This window comes from Haliotis asinina, chromosome 14 (genome assembly GCF_037392515.1).
Source record: "Haliotis asinina isolate JCU_RB_2024 chromosome 14, JCU_Hal_asi_v2, whole genome shotgun sequence".
NCBI classification, from domain to species: Eukaryota; Metazoa; Mollusca; class Gastropoda; order Lepetellida; family Haliotidae; genus Haliotis; species Haliotis asinina.
The window spans coordinates 39,713,189-39,739,277 of record NC_090293.1 but is presented as its reverse complement, the minus strand read 5'-3'; the positions used below and the strand labels follow the sequence as shown (position 1 = coordinate 39,739,277).

Here is a 26,089-nt window from a genome sequence, read left to right as displayed (position 1 = left end):
GAGAATGAAAAGTTAGACACTGGATGTTTTCTTAAAACAGTATGACTTCAGTTCTGATTTGAAAATCTTCAGGATGTTTATGGTGTTTTTCTATCTTGTAACTCCAGTGGAAGTTGAGTCAGTGGATTGCATTATGTATAAGTTTGACTATTACAAGTAGATAGATAGATAGATAGATAGATAGATTGGATAGATTGGATATTTATATAGCGCACATATCCATGCACCAGTGCTTGCTCAAGGCGCTGGTATTTTTCCCTCGATCACCGGATGTCAATCTCAACAGCATATCATATTTCAATCTCAACTCCCTGGGGAGTATACAACTCTTGCTGCCACTAGGCGCACCGAGTTTATTGTGGCTCTCTCATCCTAACGAGGTACCCAATTGACAGCTGGGTGGACTGGGACACATAGTCACAGCACTTTGTCCAAGTTTACTGCACGTTGCTTTACCTGCAACTATGTGTATGCACGTGTTCATGTGGCCACCATCTGGTCATATACCAACGGATTCATGGGTTCTTTTAAGTGCACAGGGTTGTGTACTGTACACTAGGGGTTGTGACAACACTGAAAGAGTCTGCACACAAAGTTGACTCCAAGGTTTTTACACCCGGTCACAGGTGGGCTCGATCCCGAAACCTCAGCCTCGCTGGATCACTAGCCTTGCGCCTTAGCCAGATAGTCTTGAAGGGGAGCTATGTCAGCACTTAACAGTATTGGTTGTGTTGGTGATCCGAAATCACCTACCCTTGTGCTAGCTGGACTATTGTTTGTCTCTTGACAAAGGATGTGCGATAGATAACCCCAACAATGGAAGTACATGCAATAACTACAGAAGGCTCAAACTATCCAGTCAGTTGGTTAAGGCCTCCATGTTTTAGGATGGTGAGAGAAGTCTATATTCTCATGCCTGACAGTTAAGAGCATATTTTGTGTGGAGTAATTATTGGGTTGAATTAAGATGAAGAGTTATTAGCCAAGGAATGTGAAAAATGTAGTTGCCAAAACAAAGAAAGTAATAACAGGGACAAGTGTATGAGAATAGTTGTATCTACATCAAGGCAAGACAAGGGTAGAGAATGCCTATATCTAAATCAACACAAGACAGTGTTAGATAATACCTGTCTGTACATCCACACAAGACAAGGTAGACAATACCTGTAAGAACGTAGACAAGGGTAGACAATATCTATATGTACATTAACACAAGACAAGGGTAGACAATACCTCTGTGTACATCAGCACAAGACAAGGGTAGATAATACCTATATCTACATCAACACAAGACAAGGGTAGACAATATCTATATGTACATTAACACAAGACAAGGATAGAGAATACCTATATCTACATCAACACAAGACAAGGGTAGAGAATATCTATATGTACATTAACACAAGACAAGGGTAGAGAATACCTCTATCTACATTAACACAAGACAAGGGTAGAGAATACCTCTATCTACATCAACACAAGATAAGGGTAGACAATACCTCTATCTACATTAACACAAGACAAGGGTAGACAATACCTATATCTACATCAACACAAGACAAGGGTAGACAATACCTATATCTACATCAACACAAGACAAGGGTAGACAATACCTCTATCTACATCAACACAAGACAAGGGTAGAGGATACCTATATCTACTACATCAACACAAGACAAGGGTAGACAATACCTATATCTACATCAAAACAAGACCAGGGTAGACAATACCTATATCTACATCAACACAAGACAAGGGTAGAGAATACCTATATCTACTACATCAACACAAGACAAGGGTATACCTGTATCTTCATCTTCAGTGATTTCCTATGGCACCTACACATCATCATGTATTTCTGCTGCACATCTGTGAAGTAACTCAGCTGTATCATTAAAGAAGACTGTGGTCATGTTAAGGTGAAGCAAGCAAGGCTAGTGAGGATGTTGTTGCGATCTAGACGTGCCTGGTTATTGACTGCAGGTGGACCTGACAGGGCTGTGTTGCAGTCAGTAGCTGTTCATCAGATAATCACAGACATTTGCTCCAGCTGCAGATGGTGGATCAGTTTGCTGACTCATGTGTCTGGGATTTCTGTCTAAAATACTATATATTTGTCATAAAAATAAGAAAACCTTTAACATGGCAACGTTGGATACATATGCGTAGAAATTGAGATGATTAAGGGTGTGAAGCTGATGTCAAAAGCATCACAATGATCATAGCCCTCCCTTTAAGAGACTATCTTAAAAATCAGTACTCCATCCAACATCTATAATCCCACATGGATTCACACAGTGATTATTAACATGGTATACCATGTAAGCCCAGTACTCATGGTACAACTACTGAACAGGCTTCTCTAATGGATTTTCCAATCCTGCTGTTCAAAATTATGCACTGAACTAGTACAAGTGAACTCTATTACATGTGAAATTGTTTTGAACTGAAAGGGTATCAGTTTATTAACACTTTTGATCAGTAAAAACAGGAATGTGTTTAGATTTGAGATTTATAGAAAACTTGATTTTCACATTAACTATGGAATAAACCAATACAATTATTTACATGATTACACATGTGGGCAAATGTGGCTCCTAAGTTGCTAAGCAATGTTCATTGGTCATTGGGAATTGCTAATATTCAAAGTGTGTACTGTAAACCATGAAATTTTTACGGGGCGCTAAATTTATGCGAAAAATGCGATGTTTATTGTGTCTCACTAATAAATCGTCTCATTTGTTTAAAGCTGCTTTCTCATGTCAATGATCAATACTTTTGCTGATTCAAACGACAAACTGAATGTATGCGGAAAGCCATTCACATTGGGTAAAAGACGACCATAGATATTATTTGAGAAATCTTTTAATAATAATTTTCCAATTACGCAAAAATGAAAATATAAAAGGGGGAGGGGGAATCTAATGGGAACCCCCTCGTGTCTCCCAGCTGGGGGATATAATGACATGTAACAAATGAATGCCCCTACTCCAATATAATCACCCACTTCTTGAAAGTGCTTGTGCAAAAAACATAACAATAGCATTCGGGCCCACTATTAACAGTACTTGTGTATCGCTTGCGTGGTATTACAAAGCAACAGGAAGCAATCACCATATGTGAAGTGAGGCTTCAGTGTTGTTGCTTTCATAACATAAAATGGCAAAGGGAGTATACTGATCAAAGTCTTACAACTCGCAAAATTTATCGTCGCATTTATGGTATTAACTGTTCAATCACAAAATATCATCAATGCAAAAAATTCCTGGTTTACAGTATATATCTATAGAGCTAAGAATATGTTTTGCCAGAGAAACAAATTCAGCCTCATTATAAGATTGGAGGCATTTAATGCACCCAGTGTGTTGTTTGTACAGATGGACATGGTGACATAGACCCTTCGCTATAGATGTGTGTACATAGTGTGTGTTGTATGTACAGATGGACATGGTGACACAGACCCTTCACTATAGATATATGTTCATGGTGTGTGTTGTATGTACAGATGGACATGGTGGCACAGACCCTTCACTATAGATATATGTTCATGTTGTGTGTTGTATGTACAGATGGACATGGTGACACAGACCCTTCACTATAGATGTATGTGCATGGTGTGTGTTGTTTGTACAGATGGACATGGTGACACAGACCCTTCACTATAGATGTATGTGCATGGTGTGTGTTGTTTGTACAGATGGACATGGTGACACAGACACTTCATTAAATATGTATGTACATGGTGTGTGTTGTGTGTACAGATGGACATGGTGACACAGACACTTCAGCATAGATATATGTACATGGTGTGTGTTGTATGTACAGATGGACATGGTGACACAGACACTTCATTAAATATGTATGTACATGGTGTGTGTTGTTTGTACAGATGGACATGGTGACACAGACCCTTCACTATAGATGTATGTACATGGTGTGTGTTGTATGTACAGATGGACATGGTGACACAGACCCTTCACTATAGATGTATGTACATGGTGTGTGTTGTTTGTACAGATGGACATGGTGACACAGACCCTTCAGCATAGATGTATGTACATGGTGTGTGTTGTATGTACAGATGGACATGGTGACACAGACCCTTCACTATAGATGTATGTACATGGTGTGTGTTGTTTGTACAGATGGACATGGTGACACAGACCCTTCACTATAGATGTATGTACATGGTGTATGTTGTATGTACAGATGGACATGGTGACACAGACCCTTCACTATAGATGTATGTACATGGTGTGTGTTGTTTGTACAGATGGACATGGTGACACAGACCCTTCACTATAGATGTATGTACATGGTGTGTGTTGTATGTACAGATGGACATGGTTACACAGACCCTTCACTATAGATATATGTACATGGTGTGTGTTGTATGTACAGATGGACATGGTGACACAGACCCTTCACTATAGATGTATGTGCATGGTGTGTGTTGTATGTACAGATGGACATGGTTACACAGACCCTTCACTATAGATATATGTACATGGTGTATGTTGTATGTACAGATGGACATGGTCATGCCGAAGCAGAATGGGTCGGTTGTGGAGGGAACTGACCTGCAAGAGGAAGAGTCTGATATGAAACACTCACAGTCGTCATCAGCTATCAAGGGCATGTGGAAAAAAGCATTTAAAAATCTCAAGAGTAACGAAAAACAGACATCACTGGTAAGTTAAAGATTTATTGTTTATTGACATACATAATGTGTTGGTAGAGTTTGTCACATAATTCATCCTATGAAGTTTATGCCTGCAGACACATTTTTAGAATTTTGGCTGTACCAAGCTAATCTTGTATGTAATACACAAGACACTGGGACAAAACACAAGATGATCTTATGATCAAACACAGATAAACTTATTGTGAATTCTGAAAGAGTTCATCTTCTGTCTTTAGTCAGAGACAAGGTTCATTGAAGATATCAGTCTTATCTATAGCTTCAGTTGTTAGCAAGGTCAGTTGGGATAGCAACAGGAAGTTCCAGTCTTCCACTAACTCCATAACTGCTAAAATCTATAATGCCTTTCTACATCTGGAAGTTGGGATCTAACCACAGGGAGATATATTCAGTCTGGACAGTTTTTGTTTCGTACCATCCTCATGGAAAGGTAGATCCTATTTCCAGTGCCAAGGAGGAATACTGTGTCCATTCTGTCTGCAAACATAGAGGTAGATATCTTTCCAGAGGTAAAGGCACGGAATATCTACCAGAATCCAGTCTGTTTCTCCAAATCCTTTTTGTACTGTCTTTGAAGACAGATGTACAAGACCAGATGGGAGCCTCTGTTATCTGGTGGAAAGTGGAAGTTTCAAGACATATACAAGCTAGTATTTGTCATCATTCAGGAATGGTATTAAAGCTGTTAAGGAAATGATTCCATGTGACAGCAGCGGCAGATTAGACCATGTGGAAACTACAGAACCAAAGTATTTTATATGGATTGGAGGAACCAGAAAGCCCCATCACTTTCTACTCTCCTACTTTGGGTTCTGAGGGGGAACACAGCAGAAAAGCAGATGATTACAGTTCTCAAGTGATCATCAGATATTTTCTAGTTGTAAACCAAAGTTGTCAACTTTCAAACAGCATTTAATTGGTCGACCATTCACACTTTTGTGCCTTCAGTCAGGGAGATATCTCAATAACAGTTCACTGGATTTTCTTCTAAGACCTTCAAGACTTCCCTTGAATGTTTTCCAATAAGCAATTCCTTTATTACTATTTTTACATATTATATACACTATGACATTCGTGTCAAGGTGAAAGTTAGTCTTGAAGAGCAAGATATCAAGAGAGGTTGACGGTCATATTTTTGTTGACACTTAGCTTCATCTTAAATTACATTCACTTTCATTCCTTTTTAAATTTGATTTTATAATTTGCAGCAGAGGATTATATGTCACCTAAGTGACAATGCTTGCTTGTCATTCAGTTGATGGTCAGTTAATTAATTTATAATAGGTGTAATTAGTGGTAACACCACTCAGATTACCCGACATTTCCCATTTAGCATTTTTTGTGTCTTAGAGGGAATATGCACTCTTAATGAAAGTAATCTCCATCAGATGAAGTGCCATCATGACAAAAGTAATCTCCATCAGATGAAGTGCCATCATGACAAAAGTAATCTCCCTCAGATGAAGTGCCATCATGACAAAAATATATGCCTTTATGTCCCTATGTACATATCCTGGTTGTTATGTGATAGAGGCATTCAAAGGAACTATCATACAACTGTGATTAATTCTCTATTACATCATGATCAGTCTCTCAACACCTGAAACCTCAGGTATCTGGAATGTACTGTTATTGGGAAAAGAACAAGGGTATATTCATACTTCTTGATGTGAATATTCTGTAAACACCAAGATTAGGTCACAGCCGGTGCTCACAAGGAATGTCTGGTGTAGATTTTATGATGAAAAGACACACATTACAGAGAAAACATCTCTATAATGGGTTTTGCCATGATACAACTGGAGGATTGTTTTAATGAGACTTAACTCAAACACTGACACCCTTTCCCAGTTGATTATATAACATGAAGTTCACACTCATAGTTGTCTAGTCTTTGTTAGTGTCACATGATGATTTCATTTTGGAATGTCCTTTTGGAACAATTTCCATAATCGTTTTCTTCTGCTGTTGGTCATGGTTATGGTGGTGGCAGCACTAAGCTTGACTTTCTCCACACATGTGCATGAACACTACATGTTTCAGAAGAAGGGAAGCCTGAGAAGGAAAGACTCCAAAGACCAGGAGGAAGAAGAGTCTGAAGAGAGTGAGTCCATTCATATATCTTCAAAAGCATGAAACATTGTCTTGTAGGGTGAAACTGTCTCATAAGGTAAGGCAGTAATTTGTAGTGAGAATTAGTATGATGAAGCGGTATGCTGTAGGGTGCAGCAGTGAGTTGTGTAATAAGTGTGTGTTTTGTGTGCTGTAGCAATGTGTTGTAGTGTGAAGCAGCATGTTGTATGATCACGAAGCATGTTATAAGGTGAAGCAGCACTTTGTATGCTGAAGAGGCATGTTGTAAGCTGAAGCACCATGTTGTAGGATGAAGCACCATGTTGTAGGATGAAGCAGTGTGTTGTATTCAGATGCAGCATAGTGGAATGTAATGCAGATGTAGTAAGATGAAGCATCATGGTGTAGGATGTCACAGCATGTAGTAGGATGAAGCTGCATGGTGTAGGATGTCACAACATGTAGTAGGATGAATCTGCATGATGTAGGATATCACAGCATGTAGTAGGATGAAGCAGCATGGTGTAGAATGTCACAGCATGTAGTAGGATGAAGCAGCATGTAGTAGGATGAATCAGCATGGTGTAGGATGTCACAGCATGTAGTAGGATGAAGCAGCATGTAGTAAGATGAAGCAGTATGGTGTAGGATGTCACAACATGTAGTAGGATGAAGCAGCATGGTGTAGGATGTCACAACATGTGTAGGATGAATCTGCATGGTGTAGGATTTCACCGCATGTAGGATGAAGCAGCATGGTGTAGGATTTCACAGCATGTGTAGGATGAATCTGCATGGTGTAGGATGTCACAACATGTAGTAGGATGTCACAACATGTAGTAGGATGAAGCAGCATGGTGTAGGATGAAGCATCATGGTGTAGGATGTCACATGTAATAGGATTGAAGTATCATGGTGTAGGATGTCACAACATGTAGTAGGATGAAGCAGCGTGGTGTAGGATGTCACAACAAGTGGTAGGATGAAGCAGCATGGTGTAGGATGTCACAACATGTGGTAGGATGAAGCAGCATGGTGTAGGATGTCACAGCATGTGGTAGGATGAAGCAGCATGGTGTAGGATGAAGCAGCATGGTGTAGGATGTCACAACATGTGGTAGGATGAAGCAGCATGGTGTAGGATGTCACAACATGTAGTAGGATGAAGCAGCATGGTGTAGGATGTCACAACATGTGGTAGGATGAAGCAGCATGGTGTAGGATGTCACAACATGTAGTAGGATGAAGCAGCATGGTGTAGGATGTCACAACATGTAGTAGGATGAAGCAGCATGTAGTAAGATGAAGCAGCATGGTGTAGGATGTCACAACATGTGGTAGGATGAAGCAGCATGGTGTAGGATGTCACAACATGTAGTAGGATGAAGCAGCATGGTGTAGGATGTCACAACATGTAGTAGGATGAAGCAGCATGTAGTAAGATGAAGCAGCATGGTGTAGGATGTCACAACATGTGTAGGATGAATCTGCATGGTGTAGGATTTCACCGCATGTAGGATGAAGCAGCATGGTGTAGGATTTCACAGCATGTGTAGGATGAATCTGCATGGTGTAGGATGTCACAACATGTAGTAGGATGTCACAACATGTAGTAGGATGAAGCAGCATGGTGTAGGATGAAGCATCATGGTGTAGGATGTCACAACATGTAGTAGGATGAAGCAGCATGGTGTAGGATGTCACAACATGTGGTAGGATGAAGCAGCATGGTGTAGGATGTCACAACATGTAGTAGGATGAAGCAGCATGGTGTAGGATGTCACAACATGTAGTAGGATGAAGCAGCATGTAGTAAGATGAAGCAGCATGGTGTAGGATGTCACAACATGTGGTAGGATGAAGCAGCATGGTGTAGGATGTCACAACATGTAGTAGGATGAAGCAGCATGGTGTAGGATGTCACAACATGTAGTAGGATGAAGCAGCATGTAGTAAGATGAAGCAGCATGGTGTAGGATGTCACAACATGTGTAGGATGAATCTGCATGGTGTAGGATTTCACCGCATGTAGGATGAAGCAGCATGGTGTAGGATTTCACAGCATGTGTAGGATGAATCTGCATGGTGTAGGATGTCACAACATGTAGTAGGATGTCACAACAAGTGGTAGGATGAAGCAGCATGGTGTAGGATGTCACAACATGTGGTAGGATGAAGCAGCATGGTGTAGGATGTCACAGCATGTGGTAGGATGAAGCAGCATGGTGTAGGATGAAGCAGCATGGTGTAGGATGTCACAACATGTAGTAGGATGAAGCAGCATGGTGTAGGATGTCACAACATGTAGTAGGATGAAGCAGCATGTAGTAAGATGAAGCAGCATGGTGTAGGATGTCACAACATGTGGTAGGATGAAGCAGCATGGTGTAGGATGTCACAACATGTAGTAGGATGAAGCAGCATGGTGTAGGATGTCACAACATGTAGTAGGATGAAGCAGCATGTAGTAAGATGAAGCAGCATGGTGTAGGATGTCACAACATGTGTAGGATGAATCTGCATGGTGTAGGATTTCACCGCATGTAGGATGAAGCAGCATGGTGTAGGATTTCACAGCATGTGTAGGATGAATCTGCATGGTGTAGGATGTCACAACATGTAGTAGGATGTCACAACATGTAGTAGGATGAAGCAGCATGGTGTAGGATGAAGCATCATGGTGTAGGATGTCACAACATGTAGTAGGATGAAGCAGCATGGTGTAGGATGTCACAACATGTGGTAGGATGAAGCAGCATGGTGTAGGATGTCACAACATGTAGTAGGATGAAGCAGCATGGTGTAGGATGTCACAACATGTAGTAGGATGAAGCAGCATGTAGTAAGATGAAGCAGCATGGTGTAGGATGTCACAACATGTGGTAGGATGAAGCAGCATGGTGTAGGATGTCACAACATGTAGTAGGATGAAGCAGCATGGTGTAGGATGTCACAACATGTAGTAGGATGAAGCAGCATGTAGTAAGATGAAGCAGCATGGTGTAGGATGTCACAACATGTGTAGGATGAATCTGCATGGTGTAGGATTTCACCGCATGTAGGATGAAGCAGCATGGTGTAGGATTTCACAGCATGTGTAGGATGAATCTGCATGGTGTAGGATGTCACAACATGTAGTAGGATGTCACAACAAGTGGTAGGATGAAGCAGCATGGTGTAGGATGTCACAACATGTGGTAGGATGAAGCAGCATGGTGTAGGATGTCACAGCATGTGGTAGGATGAAGCAGCATGGTGTAGGATGAAGCAGCATGGTGTAGGATGTCACAACATGTGGTAGGATGAAGCAGCATGGTGTAGGATGTCACAACATGTAGTAGGATGAAGCAGCATGGTGTAGGATGTCACAACATGTGGTAGGATGAAGCAGCATGGTGTAGGATGTCACAACATGTAGTAGGATGAAGCAGCATGGTGTAGGATGTCACAACATGTAGTAGGATGAAGCAGCATGTAGTAAGATGAAGCAGCATGGTGTAGGATGTCACAACATGTGGTAGGATGAAGCAGCATGGTGTAGGATGTCACAACATGTAGTAGGATGAAGCAGCATGGTGTAGGATGTCACAACATGTAGTAGGATGAAGCAGCATGTAGTAAGATGAAGCAGCATGGTGTAGGATGTCACAACATGTGGTAGGATGAAGCAGCATGGTGTAGGATGTCACAACATGTAGTAGGATGAAGCAGCATGGTGTAGGATGTCACAACATGTAGTAGGATGAAGCAGCATGTAGTAAGATGAAGCAGCATGGTGTAGGATGTCACAACATGTGGTAGGATGAAGCAGCATGGTGTAGGATGTCACAACATGTGGTAGGATGAAGCAGCATGGTGTAGGATGTCACAACATGTAGTAGGATGAAGCAGCATGTAGTAAGATGAAGCAGCATGGTGTGGGATGTCACAACATGTGGTAGGATGAAGCAGCATGGTGTAGGATGTCACAACATGTAGTAGGATGAAGCAGCATGGTGTAGGATGTCACAACATGTGGTAGGATGAAGCAGCATGGTGTAGGATGTCACAACATGTAGTAGGATGAAGCAGCATGGTGTAGGATGTCACAACATGTAGTAGGATGAAGCAGCATGGTGTAGGATGTCACAACATGTGGTAGGATGAAGCAGCATGTAGTAAGATGAAGCAGCATGGTGTAGGATGTCACAACATGTGGTAGGATGAAGCAGCATGGTGTAGGATGTCACAACATGTAGTAGGATGAAGCAGCGTGGTGTAGGATGTCACAACATGTGGTAGGATGAAGCAGCATGGTGTAGGATGTCACAACATGTGGTAGTATGAAGCAGCATGTAGTAGGATGAAGCAGCATGGTGTAGGATGTCACAACATGTGGTAGGATGAAGCAGCATGGTGTAGGATGTCACAGCATGTGGTAGGATGAAGCAGCATGGTGTAGGATGAAGCAGCATGGTGTAGGATGTCACAACATGTGGTAGGATGAAGCAGCATGGTGTAGGATGTCACAACATGTAGTAGGATGAAGCAGCATGGTGTAGGATGTCACAACATGTAGTAGGATGAAGCAGCATGGTGTAGGATGTCACAACATGTGGTAGGATGAAGCAGCATGGTGTAGGATGTCACAACATGTAGTAGGATGAAGCAGCATGGTGTAGGATGTCACAACATGTAGTAAGATGAAGCAGCATGGTGTAGGATGTCACAACATGTGGTAGGATGAAGCAGCATGGTGTAGGATGTCACAACATGTGGTAGGATGAAGCAGCGTGGTGTAGGATGTCACAACATGTGGTAGGATGAAGCAGCATGGTGTAGGATGTCACAACATGTGGTAGGATGAAGCAGCATGTAGTAGGATGAAGCAGCATGGTGTAGGATGTCACAACATGTAGTAGGATGAAGCAGCGTGGTGTAGGATGTCACAACATGTAGTAGGATGAAGCAGCATGTAGTAAGATGAAGCAGCATGGTGTAGGATGTCACAGCTTTTAGTAGGATGAAGCAGCATTTTGTTGGGTGCTACAGCATGTTATAGGGTGCTACAGCGTGTTATAGGGTGATGCAGCATGTTGTAGGACAAAGCAGTATATCATGGGATGAGGCAGCATGTTGATGGGTGATGCAGCATGTTGTAGGCTGAAGCAGGATGTTGTAGGGGAATACTAGGATGAAGCAGTATGTCGTAGGATGAAGCAATGTTTGTAGCATGATGAAGCAGCATGTAGGATAAAGCAGTATGTTGTAGAAAGATATAGAAGCATTTAGTATGAAGCAGCATGTTGTAGGATGAAGCTGCATGTTGTAGGATGAAGAAGCATGTTGTAGGTTGATGCAGCATGTTGTAGGATGAAGCAGAATAGTAGTATAGGGAATGATAGTTCTGGCTCACTTTCAAGAAATGTCTCTACAAAGCCTTATTTACTAAATAAGGCTTTGGTTGGGCCATTAGCTCTTGCTACTATTACCCCTACTACAAAAAAGTTGGCGGTAATTACTGTGCCTTGGTAGGAGGTAATACTGTGCCGTACGGTACGATCAATAATTTTTCTCTTACAAACCCCCTACCCGGCCCACCCCTCAAGTAGTATAAGTTAGGTTCGTCGGCTTTCATATCCACTTTATCTATGTTGTAAGTTTTGACTGACCATATAGGATCGGTGGCCCGCTTACGGCTATCGCCCTCGTGTTCCCCTATATCATGTTTATATCGATGAAACAGTTTAACGTGAACCGCCTACGATCTCTTTGGTGTTCATAATAAAGGCTTGCTGGGCTTTTTGTATCCCCTGTTCTATGTACTTTTTTTTCTCGTCCTCGCTGATAGCAGACTTACGAGACTTGGACCGAATATCTTGTTTCATTCCGTTATATTTTTTGAGTTCAGATAGGATTGAACGAAACTCCTCTTCTGAGATCTTACTGTCAGAGAGTGCCGTGGAAATTCGCTCACTCACTGTGTTCAGCTTTGCTTCGGCCAGAACCCTGATCTCGTCGTGTTTCAATGCCTTACGATTAAGTCTGCGTGATACTAACTTAAGCGCCAACCCTACCAACCCTGTCACCCCAGCCGTTATTTCAATACCTAGCACTAAAGGGGCAGCCACGATGGTAGCTAACAATCCAACACCTGCCGCCCCTAGTCCCATGCTGTTTGCCATAAGGGTAGTGTCAACCCCGTCCACGATATTGAAAGCTCTATTGTACTTTTTACATAGTGCTTTCCGCGTGTCACGGTCTTGTTCTAGTTGACGTTTCACATCACATAACTGCCTCAAGCGGAACCCATCTACGGTTTCCAGCGTCTTCGCTACTTCCTCTACGACTAGGTACAGACCCATCCTATAATGTATATTTTGAAAGATATTTTAATTGGGGTTCAGTTAATATTCTATCAATTAATTTGAAGTCTATAAGGTCTAGATTACTAGTCAGGGTAATAGGTGAGAGGCTAATAGAATTTCCTGTTGTAATAAAAACCCCACTGAGGTTTATTAAGCGGTTTATAGGACCCCCGTGGGTATCCTGTTGTATAAAAATACGACAATATTTTCTTGTGTGTTCGTCAAACCAGTGTATTGACACCCCGGGTAAAATTTGGTGTACTCTTGAGATGTTTTCATGTTGTAAAAACGTAAATAAGACTTCTATGATGAGTGTGAAAGGGGTGTATATATCAGGCCTTAAGTTAGCAGGATAATTGCTAAATGTTAATTTATTTTTTACTTCACTCCTTAACCTATTTTTTTCGGTATTAGTAGTTCCTATGGATACACTATTCGGAATGAAATCCCCGGCCCAGATGCCGTTGTTCCTAATCTTAGCGACAGTCCCATGTTCGGTTAATGTGATATAAGGTGAGGTGAGTGTTAAGTTGATCAGCCATTCAGGCTCTTTTAAATCTGATAACGACACCCGTCTGTACACGTTGTCTTTGAAGTGCAGGATGTATAATTCATCTTCCTCACCAGGCTGATCGAATCCCTCCGTGTCTCCTAGGTCGTTAAGCGTAGTGTTGGGACGATGACTGGTCATTATTATACTATTACGATATAATTTCCAACTGGTTTTCTGATAATAATTCATGGGTTAACTTCATACCTATGAAGTGTATGTTGTCAGGCAGGAAGATCTTGGTTAGTGATATCTTATTTTCCACGATCACGTTGACCCCCTGCAGACTGGTCTTGGAGTCGACACCCGTCCGCACGTAAACATTGCAAACTTGAAACTGGTGTCGTTTCACCCACCCGAGTTTGATCCCCTTCACGATCTCGACATCATTCACCGATGGTTCCCCTAGGTAGACTTTGATGAACAGTGTTGAGTTTGCCGGTAGACTCTCTAGTATCTTGGTCACGCCTTCGAATTCAGACACCAACTGCAATTTCACGTTTTGTATGGCCGGTTTACTCGATAGCATGTGGGCTGCTATATTGTTGACGGGGCTGACGACTACGCTACGTCTCTGAGTTGGGACGTAAGCCACGAGCAGGATTCCATTGTTCACGACTTTGTTTAGGTGGTTGTCTTTGTTATCCGTGAACACGTAAGGGGAGACGAGTCTAATATTGAGAAACCAGTCGTCGTTATCGGGTAACAACACCCACTTGTCATCTTCGGTGAAGACGAGTATATATGGTTTGTTTTTGACGACGGTAGTGCTCTCAACATCGTCTAAGTCGAACAGTTTACCCCCGAACGATGGGTATATTACCCAATTATTATCACCGGTGTTGACAAGGGCGTACTTAGTGTTGACTGTTGCTCTTGTGGTATCTATCATATCACTTAGGGTTCCACCGGAGGGGATTTCAACGCGTTTGTAAATGTTGTTTTTCAGTTGCAAGGCATACGATTTACCATCTACTCCGGGAGCGTCGAAACCGCGTGTGTCTCCGAGGTCGGAGATCCCGATATTGACGCATTTTTTCACTCCGGGCCCTTGTGCGCTGGTCATGTTACATGAAGTGTTAAGCTGAGGTATCCTATATTTACAGGATTATGATTTATATCTAACACCGATATTGTCAGCTCAGGTATGTTGCCCTGGGTTAATCTCTTATACTGCCGTGGTGAAAACGACTCGGTTCTACCGTCGTTGAATTTCTCAGTTTTCACCGGCACTGCTCTCAGTATAGTGGAAGGGTGACCTCCTTGAATGTTATACGTTGTGCTCACCTGACCGAGATGAATGTACAGCTCTCGGTACGGTACTAGGTCGGGTAACTTAGTGCCTGTGACGGTTGTTGTTGGTTTTATCTCGTCAGGAGACATACCGAGTATCCTCGCTAATGGTCGGCCGAGCCTCAAGGAGGTTCTTCCGTTGTTGATTAACACCACTGTGCCATTTGAGTCGTTCATCTTGAGTTCGGCTCCCAGGGGTTTGAAGACCTCGTCGTTGAGAGAGCACACGCTGTAGTAGCCGTCAGTTATCTGGCTGCGAGTTCCACTGACGAACAGCTTATTGTTGCTGATATTAATGTTAGTCCATTGCGGTAGGTAGGTGATATCGCAGAGTGCGACTTCGAGTTGACCTGACGTGTTATCGATCGCGTGCGTCAGCTGAACGGCCTCACCGCTCGTTATCCCTGGAAGTGTTATGTACATATTATAATATATAATTTATATATTATAATATGGATTTAGCACACTTGAAAATCGTGGTGAATGCAGATGGTACGGGGTTTAAAACAACCTTTATTAATATCTTTGAAAAATATGTCGTGTCCGTTAATAACGCGCAGGCAGTGGTAAACTGGAATCAAAACCCAATGCAGTTTTGGCAGAACCAACTCAACTTTGCTGTGTGGTGTGCGACGACAGGGTCGGGTGTGACACCAGACTACGGTATAGACGAACTGAGTAAGGCGGTTATTTTGTTTCATATTTATTATCAAACGAGACGAATATTGAAGGAAATAAGTGCTCCTCTTCCCCAAGATAAAGCGTGGAGTATGACGAATAACCCCTATGATAGACGCGCTTATGAACGTATTTGTGGGGAGTTTGAGATTCCAACGAATAAAGACTTTCGCCTTCCTGGTGTGAACCATGGTCTCGGTATAGTTCTCGTGTACTTCTACAGGTCCGGAACATATTATGCCGGTTCTAAAGATGGTTCATACAACCCAAACCGTCATACATTTACAGGTCCCACAACGAATGAAAAGATCCATGTCAGCTGTATAAAACAAACCAATCCTGATGCAGCCACAGCCTGGACTAAAATGATTTCAAAAACATTGAAAGAATTCACTCGTGCTGGTACAATACGCTTGAACGACTCGATTCGAACGTACGTGTGGGCGCTGTTGGGTGCGCAGTCGATGACGCGTTCCAACATCCTCGGTAAGGGAACTGCTTACGACGCTCAGACACAATTCGTTTCCAACGTTGAGGATGCTATCAATTCTCCAGTTGATCTCCCGCGGGCCATCGACCGTTACCAAAACGTGTTAGAATACGCCAGATCGAAAGTCAATTACGTGTTCGGCGTGGGGTTGTACATGGCTCCGAGTGATATGCAACTGAGAATAAAAAAAGTGGTGGGTTATAACAACAAAATAGTCATAGCCACGGCGGATCAAAAGTTGGGTATCAACCCCGATATTAACACCCCCTATATCCCACACATCCCACCACGTGAAAAGGGTATAGTGGCGCCACCCCCGGAGTCTAAAGTTCATGTGCCCCCCACACACCCCCATATTCAGGCCTCCAATCACATCGATGATAAAACGGCCCTGGTGGTTGGTGGGGTAACTTTGGGACTTATTTGGTTAAAGATTTCTTAGCCGCTACATACACCAGACCCGCCACGGCGACGATGGCTGCCCACATGTTTTGACTGAGCCACATGGCAGTTTTAGCCAGAGCGCCCAACAACCACGAGACGATGCTACCCAGGATGCCGGGAAGGGCTTCGGCGGCTTTACCAGCCAGTTTAGCTAGGCCTTCCCCGAGTTTTTTTATCCAGTCTTTAACACCACCGCCACTTGGAGTTCCCCCGCCGCCGGCAGGCCCCACAGGGGTTCCTCCCACCAGTGACACCACCAGGGTTGATATGATGAAACCCAATGCAGTTAGAATGCTGACGATGGTGATCCCTTGCTCCCGGAACAATATCCGAATCCTGTTGGCTAAAGTTGTATCCTCATTCAGTATTCTATCGATTGTTTCCCGAATACGACTGATCTGGGATCGAAGCTGTTCACGATTCGAGGAAGCGGCTTCCAATCGTGTACGTCTCTCATCTTCTAAATCGCGTAGTCGTTCATTGATACGACGCTTCATATCATCGTTTTCAGTTTCGTTGAGTTTGGTTTTTTCCCTAGCGATGTGCTCGTCGATTTCGTTCAGTTTCCCCATGTTGTTCACGAGTTCTCCACGCACGCGTTTCACGGCTTCGTCTAAGCCGCGCAGTTCCCTTACCGGAAAGTCAAACCCCGGTAACGGTTTGTCCCAGTAGGTGCTCAACAGTTTTTCTATGCTGTCCGAGGCTTCTGTAGCACGCTGTGGTGTCATTTCATCTCTAGTGGTGAGGTGGGATCTGGTAGCTTGCAGATCTTCTTTAACGACCTTAGGTATTGCACCACCGTAATCATTCATGTTTAGATTTTTACGGATAAATTCGACACCATGGCGGCTGGCTAGAGTTGACAAGGCCAGTGGTTTTTTATTGCTCTTGTTAAAGAGGTCAACCCCTGGGTCAGACTTAAGGCGTAGAACACCCTTTGTATCAATAAAAAAATTCTTATGGTATCGACCCTGTGGTTCAACGTAGTTTTTATCTCTTCTTAAACTTTCGTAATAATCATTTACCGTTGTTTCCAAGAGTTCTTGGTTCAATGGTGAACTAGTAAATGAGGTCTCCTGCTCATCATCGAATGCCTGGGCACTAGCGCCCGGCATCTCCGTCATATCTATGTCTTCATCCATTAGTATTAAAAATATATTTCTTTTATATAACAATGTACGGCAGAAAATTAGATCCTTTCAGAAGATTGAGAGAGCCATTAGGCGCCAGAGCCGTGCGACAGTCGGTGACCATCACCAACAATCCCAGCAAGATAGACCAGAATCAAACTCTGCTGGTTAGATTTCCAAACCTTGGTGAGAATGACCTCATTGTACCAGGCACTGTTCGACTGGCGTTCAATATCACGTTGACCTCCGACAACGACAAACGCGAGCTAGTGCGGAACGTGGGTCGAGCTATCATCAAGAAAACGACCGTCAAGATCAGCGGTAACGAGGTGCTGAGCATCGACGACAGCGACGTGTTTCACTGCTACAGGGATCTCTGGAAAAGCGAGGGAGAACGAGTCAATGATGTGTACCAGGGCATCAGCAAATCAACCCGGGCGCGCATAGGGTATGCCTTCACGCAAGACCAGCAAGACAAGCTATCGGCCGGTGAAAAGGCCATCGCTCTAGCATACGGGAATCGATTCTGCGTGCCGCTCGACTTCGAGTTGCTCACGGGACACGCGCCGTTTTACCAGGCCGCGCTGGGTGATAGGCTCGAATACGAGCTCACGTTTAACGACTATAGCAAAGTAGTGCGTACGCCGAACGGTGATGAGGCCAGTTATACCATAGACAACATCTCTCTGGAGTTCGACATGGTCACTAGCCCGGAGCTGGCCAGGCAGGTTCGAAGCCAGTACTCTGGGAAGATGGCTATCCTGTACGATCGCGTACTGAGGCATAGATCAGTCGTGCGAGATAAGAGCGACACTGTGTGGAATATCAACCTGAACGTGCCGGCGCGATCGATGAAAGGTATCCTGGTCGTCCCCGTGGAGGATTACGAGCCATTCCAGAGGGACAGCGAGAAGTTTTTCAACCCCGAGATTGAAAAGGTGGAAGTGACCATCGAGGGCGTGCCCAACCAGCTGTTCAGTCATGGTATGAGACCACACCAGCAGTGGGATGAGATAAAAAAGCTACCAGTGGGGGATTACATAACAAAGGACCTGGACCTAAGCTCCGTGCAGATCGGTGAATACCTGACCACCAAGTACGCCCTATGGTTGGACATGCGATCCACGAATGATGATAAACTGCACGGTAGCGGGCGTCGTATAGATAACGGCAGCGAAGGGATAACCATCCAGATTACTAAGAAGGCTCAAACCGCTGGTAAGTTGAAATTATATCTGTACGTTATTATGGACGCGCAACTTAATATAGACAATGGGAGATTCGTGCAAGCCATCTACTAGTGGGGGTCTCCCCCACCTCCCCACTGACCCACACTGCGCCATAGTGTGCGGGCAGACTGGCTGTGGGAAGACCGTTTTCGTCTTGGATATGTTGGAGGGTTACTACAAGGATGTGTTCGATAACATCGTTATCATGTGCCCTACTCTGAGCATGAATAAAACGTACGCGCGACCTTGGGTGATGACGGACCCCGACGTACACAAAATCGACCCTGGAACACGTCTGCAGGACTGGTTGAAAGCTCTTCACGAGAAATTTAAAGGGGAACCGACGCTGTTCATACTGGACGACTGCAGCGCTAATCGCGAGATAACAAAAAAGAGAGACATGCTATCGTACCTGGCCTTCTCCGGCCGGCATGCAAATCACAGCGTCTGGGTGCTAACGCAGAAGTTCAACTCGGTGTTGAAAGACCTCAGGGAGCAGACGCGATGGGTGGCCTTATTTCACTGCAAGGACAGGGATTCGTTCGAGGAGTGTTTGAGAAAGAACGATGTGATGAGTAAATTAGAACGGGAACGGGTGAAGAAACAGCTCGCTGAAACTAAACACGCTAAGCTCGTTCTAAAAACCGACCAACCAGTAGCATATATAGTATGCTAAAGCTAAGCAAAGCTAAGCAAAGCTAAGCTAAAGCTAAGCAAAGCTAAGCAAATGCTAAGCATAGCTATGATATTTGAAGTATTTGTTGTGTGCAACTTAACCTTCATTTCTCTGTGTTTTGTCTGCATCGGGTATTATATAGTTAAAACTAAATCTTACTTGTTATATTATAAGATGGAGTGTGAGGAATTGCTCGAACAGTTGGGGGTCTCCCCAACGCCGCCGGCAGGCCCCACTGATGATAAGCGAGAGAAACTGGTGGCGTTGGCTGTTGGCGGCAAAGCCAAACATTACTTTGGAGACTACACTCCGGATAAAATTCATAAAATGTCAGCCGAAGAAATCGATAAGCTGTACGCTAGATACGAGTCCCGGCTTGGAGCAGAAATGACAAAGACAATAGGATCGGCTATGACCCAGATATACACCGGTATTGTGTCATACTTCCTTCCCATTCCACCAGAGCGCCGACTTTACCTGTGGGAAGACCTCGAGAAAGACCCTTTTATCGAACACGCCGTGAGCTCTATCAGCTGCGGGCTGTACCACAAATATGGCATGTTGTTGGCTCCAGTGACGGCGGCAATTATCACGGCAAAGCATTGTCAATTTGAGAGAAAGAATAATAATAATAGTATAGATGGATGCTGCACAGGAACCAGTGAGGGAAACTCCTCCCGAGGTGATACCCCCCACACCCCCAACAGTGAGGGAAGTGACCCCTTCACAAACAGTAACCAGACAGAAGAATCCTAAGAGAGTAGCTGCCGGTAAAAAACGGTGGTGTAACCAACATAAAGTGACCAACCCCCGACTGTTGTTGGCTGTAGGTGTAACTGCTGCCTTGGCTATCTCGTGGTTATACGTGGGGGTACCCTCCCACAGTGAGCCCCCACCCAACAGTGAGCCCCCCACGCCGCCGGCAGGCCCCACTATTGATCCGCATATCATGTTATAATTTTAATATTTTATATCATATACATAATGTCTGAGGGGAAAACGTTCGTCAACGACGCATACCACGCCACAGTGGTAGCCAGTCTAGCCGTAGGGTACGCTCGGTTGACTAAAATGGTGCTTAAACAACCAACTATCAAGCTAGATTTCAACCTGCAGGATATGGGTATGCTCATAATGAACCTTGGTATGGCGATGGCCACAAAAGACATCCTAGTAAAACAAGGGATCATACCTGATAATATAATGAAATAAATATAGGATGGCCACGATAGCTATGATGGTCGGTGGGGCGTTAGTGAATGCCCTGGCATTTTCCGGGAGTAATTTCCTCTTCTCGAAACTACGAGATGATCACGCGGCTGAAATACAGGAAGAAAGGAAGCGGCACGATCTCGCTACTGAGAAATTACAAAGGGCACAGGCTGAGTACGCTAAAAAACGCCTCCAGAGGATCGATTTTATTAACGAACAACTCCAGCGTGAAAACCATGCCGTTCAAACATTCAACGATGTCGATGAAGCAATGAAAGAATACTACCTACTAACTGGTAAACAATTGGAACCGCTCAATAAACCCACACTCGCTCAGTACTACACACCATCCAAGGGACAAATGAATCGTGAACTGGGCTTCATAGTGTTGGGTATAGCAGCTACTGCGTTGGTTGCGAAGCAATTAAATTAAAATACCTATATAAGTAAACATGAGACCCGCTCCATACCGATGCGAATACATACTTATGGGGAAGACCGAGGCCTGTGGTAGGAAATGCAGGAATCAGGGGTTCTGTTGTTTCCATATGGGAAGTCCTAACTACACATGTTCTGTGTGTGGTATCGGGGTTAAAGGACACTACTGTCTATGTAAAGCTCACGGAGCGAACGTAGTCAGACATCAACTCATCTACGAGAATAAAAAAGGCTACATAAAAGAACGTAGGCGACTGCTCAAGATAGCCACTTAAGGGTTACCTCCCCTTACTGTGAACCAATTAGACATTGGTTCTCTTAGGTGTAAACACGATGTCTACTGTAAGCGAGCTCAAGCGGGTCGCAAAACAGAGAGGTGTCATCGGGTATTCTCGAATGCGGAAGTCAGCATTGTTGAGATTACTAGGTTTAGAAGCCCCTCCTACGGTAAAACAATTAAAAGCTCAAGCAAAACAGCTTGGATACACAGGTTATTCAAACCTGGGGAGAGCCGGGTTAACCGCATTGTTATCACATGCCCCCGTACCCACTGTAAAACAACTGAAAGTCGAGGCACACGATTTGGGTTTAGGCGGGTATTCTCGTATGAGAAAACCACAGCTTATAGAATTATTACGACAGAATAGAGCTATTGACCTACAGTTCGTGCGCACTGAGCACGCCGTAGGCAACTATTTGAGAGGTTGGCGCATGCACGTTGATAGAAACATAGACATTACAGATATCAAGCCTCTGATAGCTGATAAGGTCAACCAGGAACTAAATAACCTAGGAAGTATCAAGTTTCAGATCACAGTGAAAATGTCGCTCGATAAGCAGGTTGGGAGTACCACTGAGTATGTTCAGCCTTACTTCCGAGGTAAACAAGAGGTCGTCACACATGCAGAGACCATTGACGCATCAATCGATACAAGTTTTCAGCAGATAAGAGAATACCTAGAACGCTACACACACTTAGGGTCCGGGTGGGCTGTAGATAAAATCGATAATGTCTATCTAGACATAGCTAACTACGTGCCGTTCAGAGGCGGGTCATACCTAGCCTTGCCTCCCTACTATAGGAACAAACATGCCATAGTAAACGTTAAGAATAGAGGAAACGATTGCCTGAGGTTAGCTATCAGGTCAGCCTTATTTCCAGCTGGCAAGAATTCAGATAGGCTTTCTAGCTATCCCCAAGACGATGGGCTTAATTGGGATGGTATAGATGAACCCACCCCAATATCCCAGATCACTAAAGTAGAAAAACAGAATAATCTGGCTATAAATGTCTTTGGGCACGAAGGTAACACAACAATAGTACACAGGGTCAGCCCGGTGAAGGATCGCCAAGTTATCAATATATTCATGATCCAGCGAGGTGAAAAGTATCACTACACGTGGATAAAACATCTCAGCCGGTTGTTGCACGACCAGTCGAAACACGTTGGGGAAAAACACTTTTGTGTACGATGCCTACACGGTTTCAGTCGAGCTGATTTATTAGAATCCCACCGGGATGATTGTCAAGGTGTGGGGCAGACGGCCATACGAGTCGACATGCCTAAGGAAGGTGAAAATATCCTAAAATTCAGTAACCACAAGAACCAAATGTCTGTACCTTATATTATATACGCCGACTTCGAAGCCTTAGTGGCTGCCGCCGGCGAGGCTCCCAGTGGTAGCTTCACCCACAAGACACAAGAGCATAAAGCCTGTTCGTTTGGATACATTGTCGTCCGTTGTGACGGGGAAACGAAAGCTCCGGTAGTGTATAGGGGCCCTGACGCGGCTGAAAGGTTTCTAAAGTGTTTGCAGGAGGAAGAAAAAATTATTAGGAATGCATTGTATAGAATCGCTCCCATGCGTATGACCCGAGTCGACAGGCTAGCTCACGCTAGTAGCACTAACTGTCACGTGTGCGACTCACCACTTAACGGTGATTCGGTGAGAGATCACTGCCACATAACTGGTAAGTATAGAGGCGCCGCTCACAGCGCGTGCAACCTCAAGCTTAAAATCAACCCTAGGACAATAAACATCCCCGTTGTCTTTCACAACTTGAGAGGGTACGACTCACACTTGATCATGCAGGCCATCGCGAAAATCGATGGTAATATAACGTGCATCCCCAACAACATGGAGAGATACATCTCCTTCAGCTTAAACAGACTTAGGTTCATTGACTCGTTTCAGTTCCTCCTGTCGTCACTCGACAGTCTGGTCAAGGCCAACAATACCTTCCCTATCACCGATCGATACACAGACGCCGAGACTAGACCCCTGCTTATGAGGAAGGGTGTGTACCCCTATGAGTACATGGATAGTTGGGCCAAGTTCACCGAGACCAGACTACCCCCTATTGACTGCTTTTATAGCAAGCTGAATGAGGCGTCCGTCTCACGAGATGATTACTCGCACGCGACTAACGTATGGAATAAACTGGGTTGTAAGAACCTGGGTGATTATCACGACCTGTACTTGAGGACAGATGTACTGCTGTTAGCCGACGTGTTTGAAACGTTTTGGCAGACATGTTTAAAGCAGTATAAACTCGACCCCGCATGGTATTACACCAGCCCAGGTCTGTCGTGGGACGCCTTGCTTAAAAAGACCGGAGTTAATTTGGAATTGCTCACAGATTACGACATGCACCTATTCATTGAGAAAGGCTTGCGAGGTGGGATTTCCATGGCATCCAAACGATACGCGAAAGCAAATAATCAATACGTGAAAGGTTACGATCCTAACAAACCAACCAATCACATTCTATACCTCGACGCAAACAACCTGTACGGCTGGGCCATGAGCCAGTATCTACCTACAGGGGGATTCGAATGGGTACCCCACGTTGATGTTATGGGGGTCGCACCAGATTCGAACAAAGGGTATATCCTTGAAGTTGACTTAGAGTATCCCAAGGAATTACACACATCGCACAACAGCTACCCCCTGGCCCCCGAACGTATGAGGGTTAACACAGACTGGATGTCTGAGTACCAACATAACTTGTCAGGTGGTCGTGTGACAGACGTTGAAAAACTCGTGCCTAACTTAATGAATAAGACCAAGTACATCGTTCACTATCGCAACCTACAGCTGTACCTGTCGTTGGGTATGAGGCTGACCAAAATACACAGGGTGCTCATGTTCGACCAGAGCCCATGGATGGAGCCCTACATCAGAATGAACACAGACCTACGAAAAAAAGCAACCAGTGATTTTGAGAAAAATCTCTACAAGCTCATGAACAACTCGGTGTTTGGTAAGACTATGGAGAACCTGAGGAAACGCGTGACCGTGAAGCTGGTTAGATCTAGTGAGGAAGACAAGCTCAGGAAATTGATAGCCAGTCCGGCATTCAACCGTAATAAAATATTTACAGACAACCTGGTTGCCATACACATGAAGAAAAGCCACATAAAATTCAACCGGCCTGTTTACGTGGGGATGAGCATCCTCGATTTATCCAAACACCTGATGTACGACTTTTACTACAACGAGCTCAAGAAACAGTACGGTGACAGGTGTGAAGTGCTGTACACTGACACGGATTCCCTGCTGATGGAGATTCGAACCGAGGACGTGTACGAGGACATGAAAAAACACCTTGATTTATACGACACCAGCGATTACCCTAAGACCCATGCCATACACAGTACTGTAAATAAAAAGGTCCTAGGTAAGATGAAGGACGAGTGTGCTGGCACGCCCATAGCCGAGTACATAGGCTAAGGGGGTTAAGAAGTATGTGGTGAAACAACACATCAAACACGCCAGATTCAAGGAAGCCCTGTTCAAGACCCGTACCTTTAGGCATAAAATGAACACACTTAGAAGTGATGGACATAAGATATACGGACTGACTATAAACAAGACGTCCCTGTCGCCTATGGACACGAAACGTTGGATAGCTATTGATGGGATAAACACATATGCATATGGACATGAAAAAATTTGAGGCTATTTACTACAGCCCGCGTGGGTACTGGAAAGGAGCTAGCGCAGTAGATAAGCTAGCTAAAATAGCGCGAGTACCCCCGGAGGAAGCCAAAGCGTGGCTTGAAAAACAAGCCCTGTGGCAGATCTATTTGCCGGCACCACGCTACGTGCCTAGAAGGAGGTTCGGTATTAACATACCTAATAGCGTTCACCAGGCAGACCTACTGTTCCTACCCCACGACAAGAGGTACAAGTATGCCTTAACCGTAGTGGACGTAGCCAGTCATTACAAGGAAGCCGAACCCTTGACCACGAAAGATTCGGCCCAGGTAGCCAGAGGATTCGAACGCATATACAAACGCAGCCCGCTGACGTGGCCAACAGAGCTGCAAGTTGACCCCGGACGGGAGTTCATGGGTGCCGTGTCACAACTGCTAGCCAAACACGATACAAAGGTCAGGCGTGGCACGGCCGGAGCCCATCGCAGCCAAGCCATAGTTGAGAGATTTAATAGGACTTTGGCTGAGCGCTTGTTCGGCCATCAGTATGCTAGGGAGATGGTCACCCCTGGAAAACGATCGACTGAATGGGTCACGAGGTTACCCAAGGTGGTGTCGGCAATCAATCATGAAGTCACCCGTCTCACCGGTAAGAAACCGGCAGACGCTATCAAATTAAAATCAATAGTTGCAGAGTCGGCCGCTCCATTGCGTGGGAAGGAGAAACAAATACCAGATAGGGCCCTAGTGAGGTATCTATACCAGCCGGGGGAACACAAGGGCGATAGCCGTAAGCGGGCCACCGATCCTATATGGTCAGTCAAAACTTACAACATAGATAAAGTGGATATGAAAGCCGACGAACCTAACTTATACTACTTGGGGG

The 26,089-nt window shown here is 44.2% G+C and overlaps 1 protein-coding gene across 1 annotated transcript in view; it reads left to right on the top strand.

Annotated features, from left to right (window-relative positions):
• Positions 1–26,089, top strand: part of LOC137261849 (spectrin alpha chain, non-erythrocytic 1-like) — a 315,782-nt gene that overhangs the window by 238,805 nt on the left and 50,888 nt on the right. The window contains exons 12-13 of the mRNA XM_067799651.1: positions 4,530–4,691; positions 6,746–6,806. Coding sequence (XP_067655752.1) covers positions 4,530–4,691; positions 6,746–6,806 — 223 coding nt within the window. The remainder of the gene's footprint in view (positions 1–4,529; positions 4,692–6,745; positions 6,807–26,089) is intronic.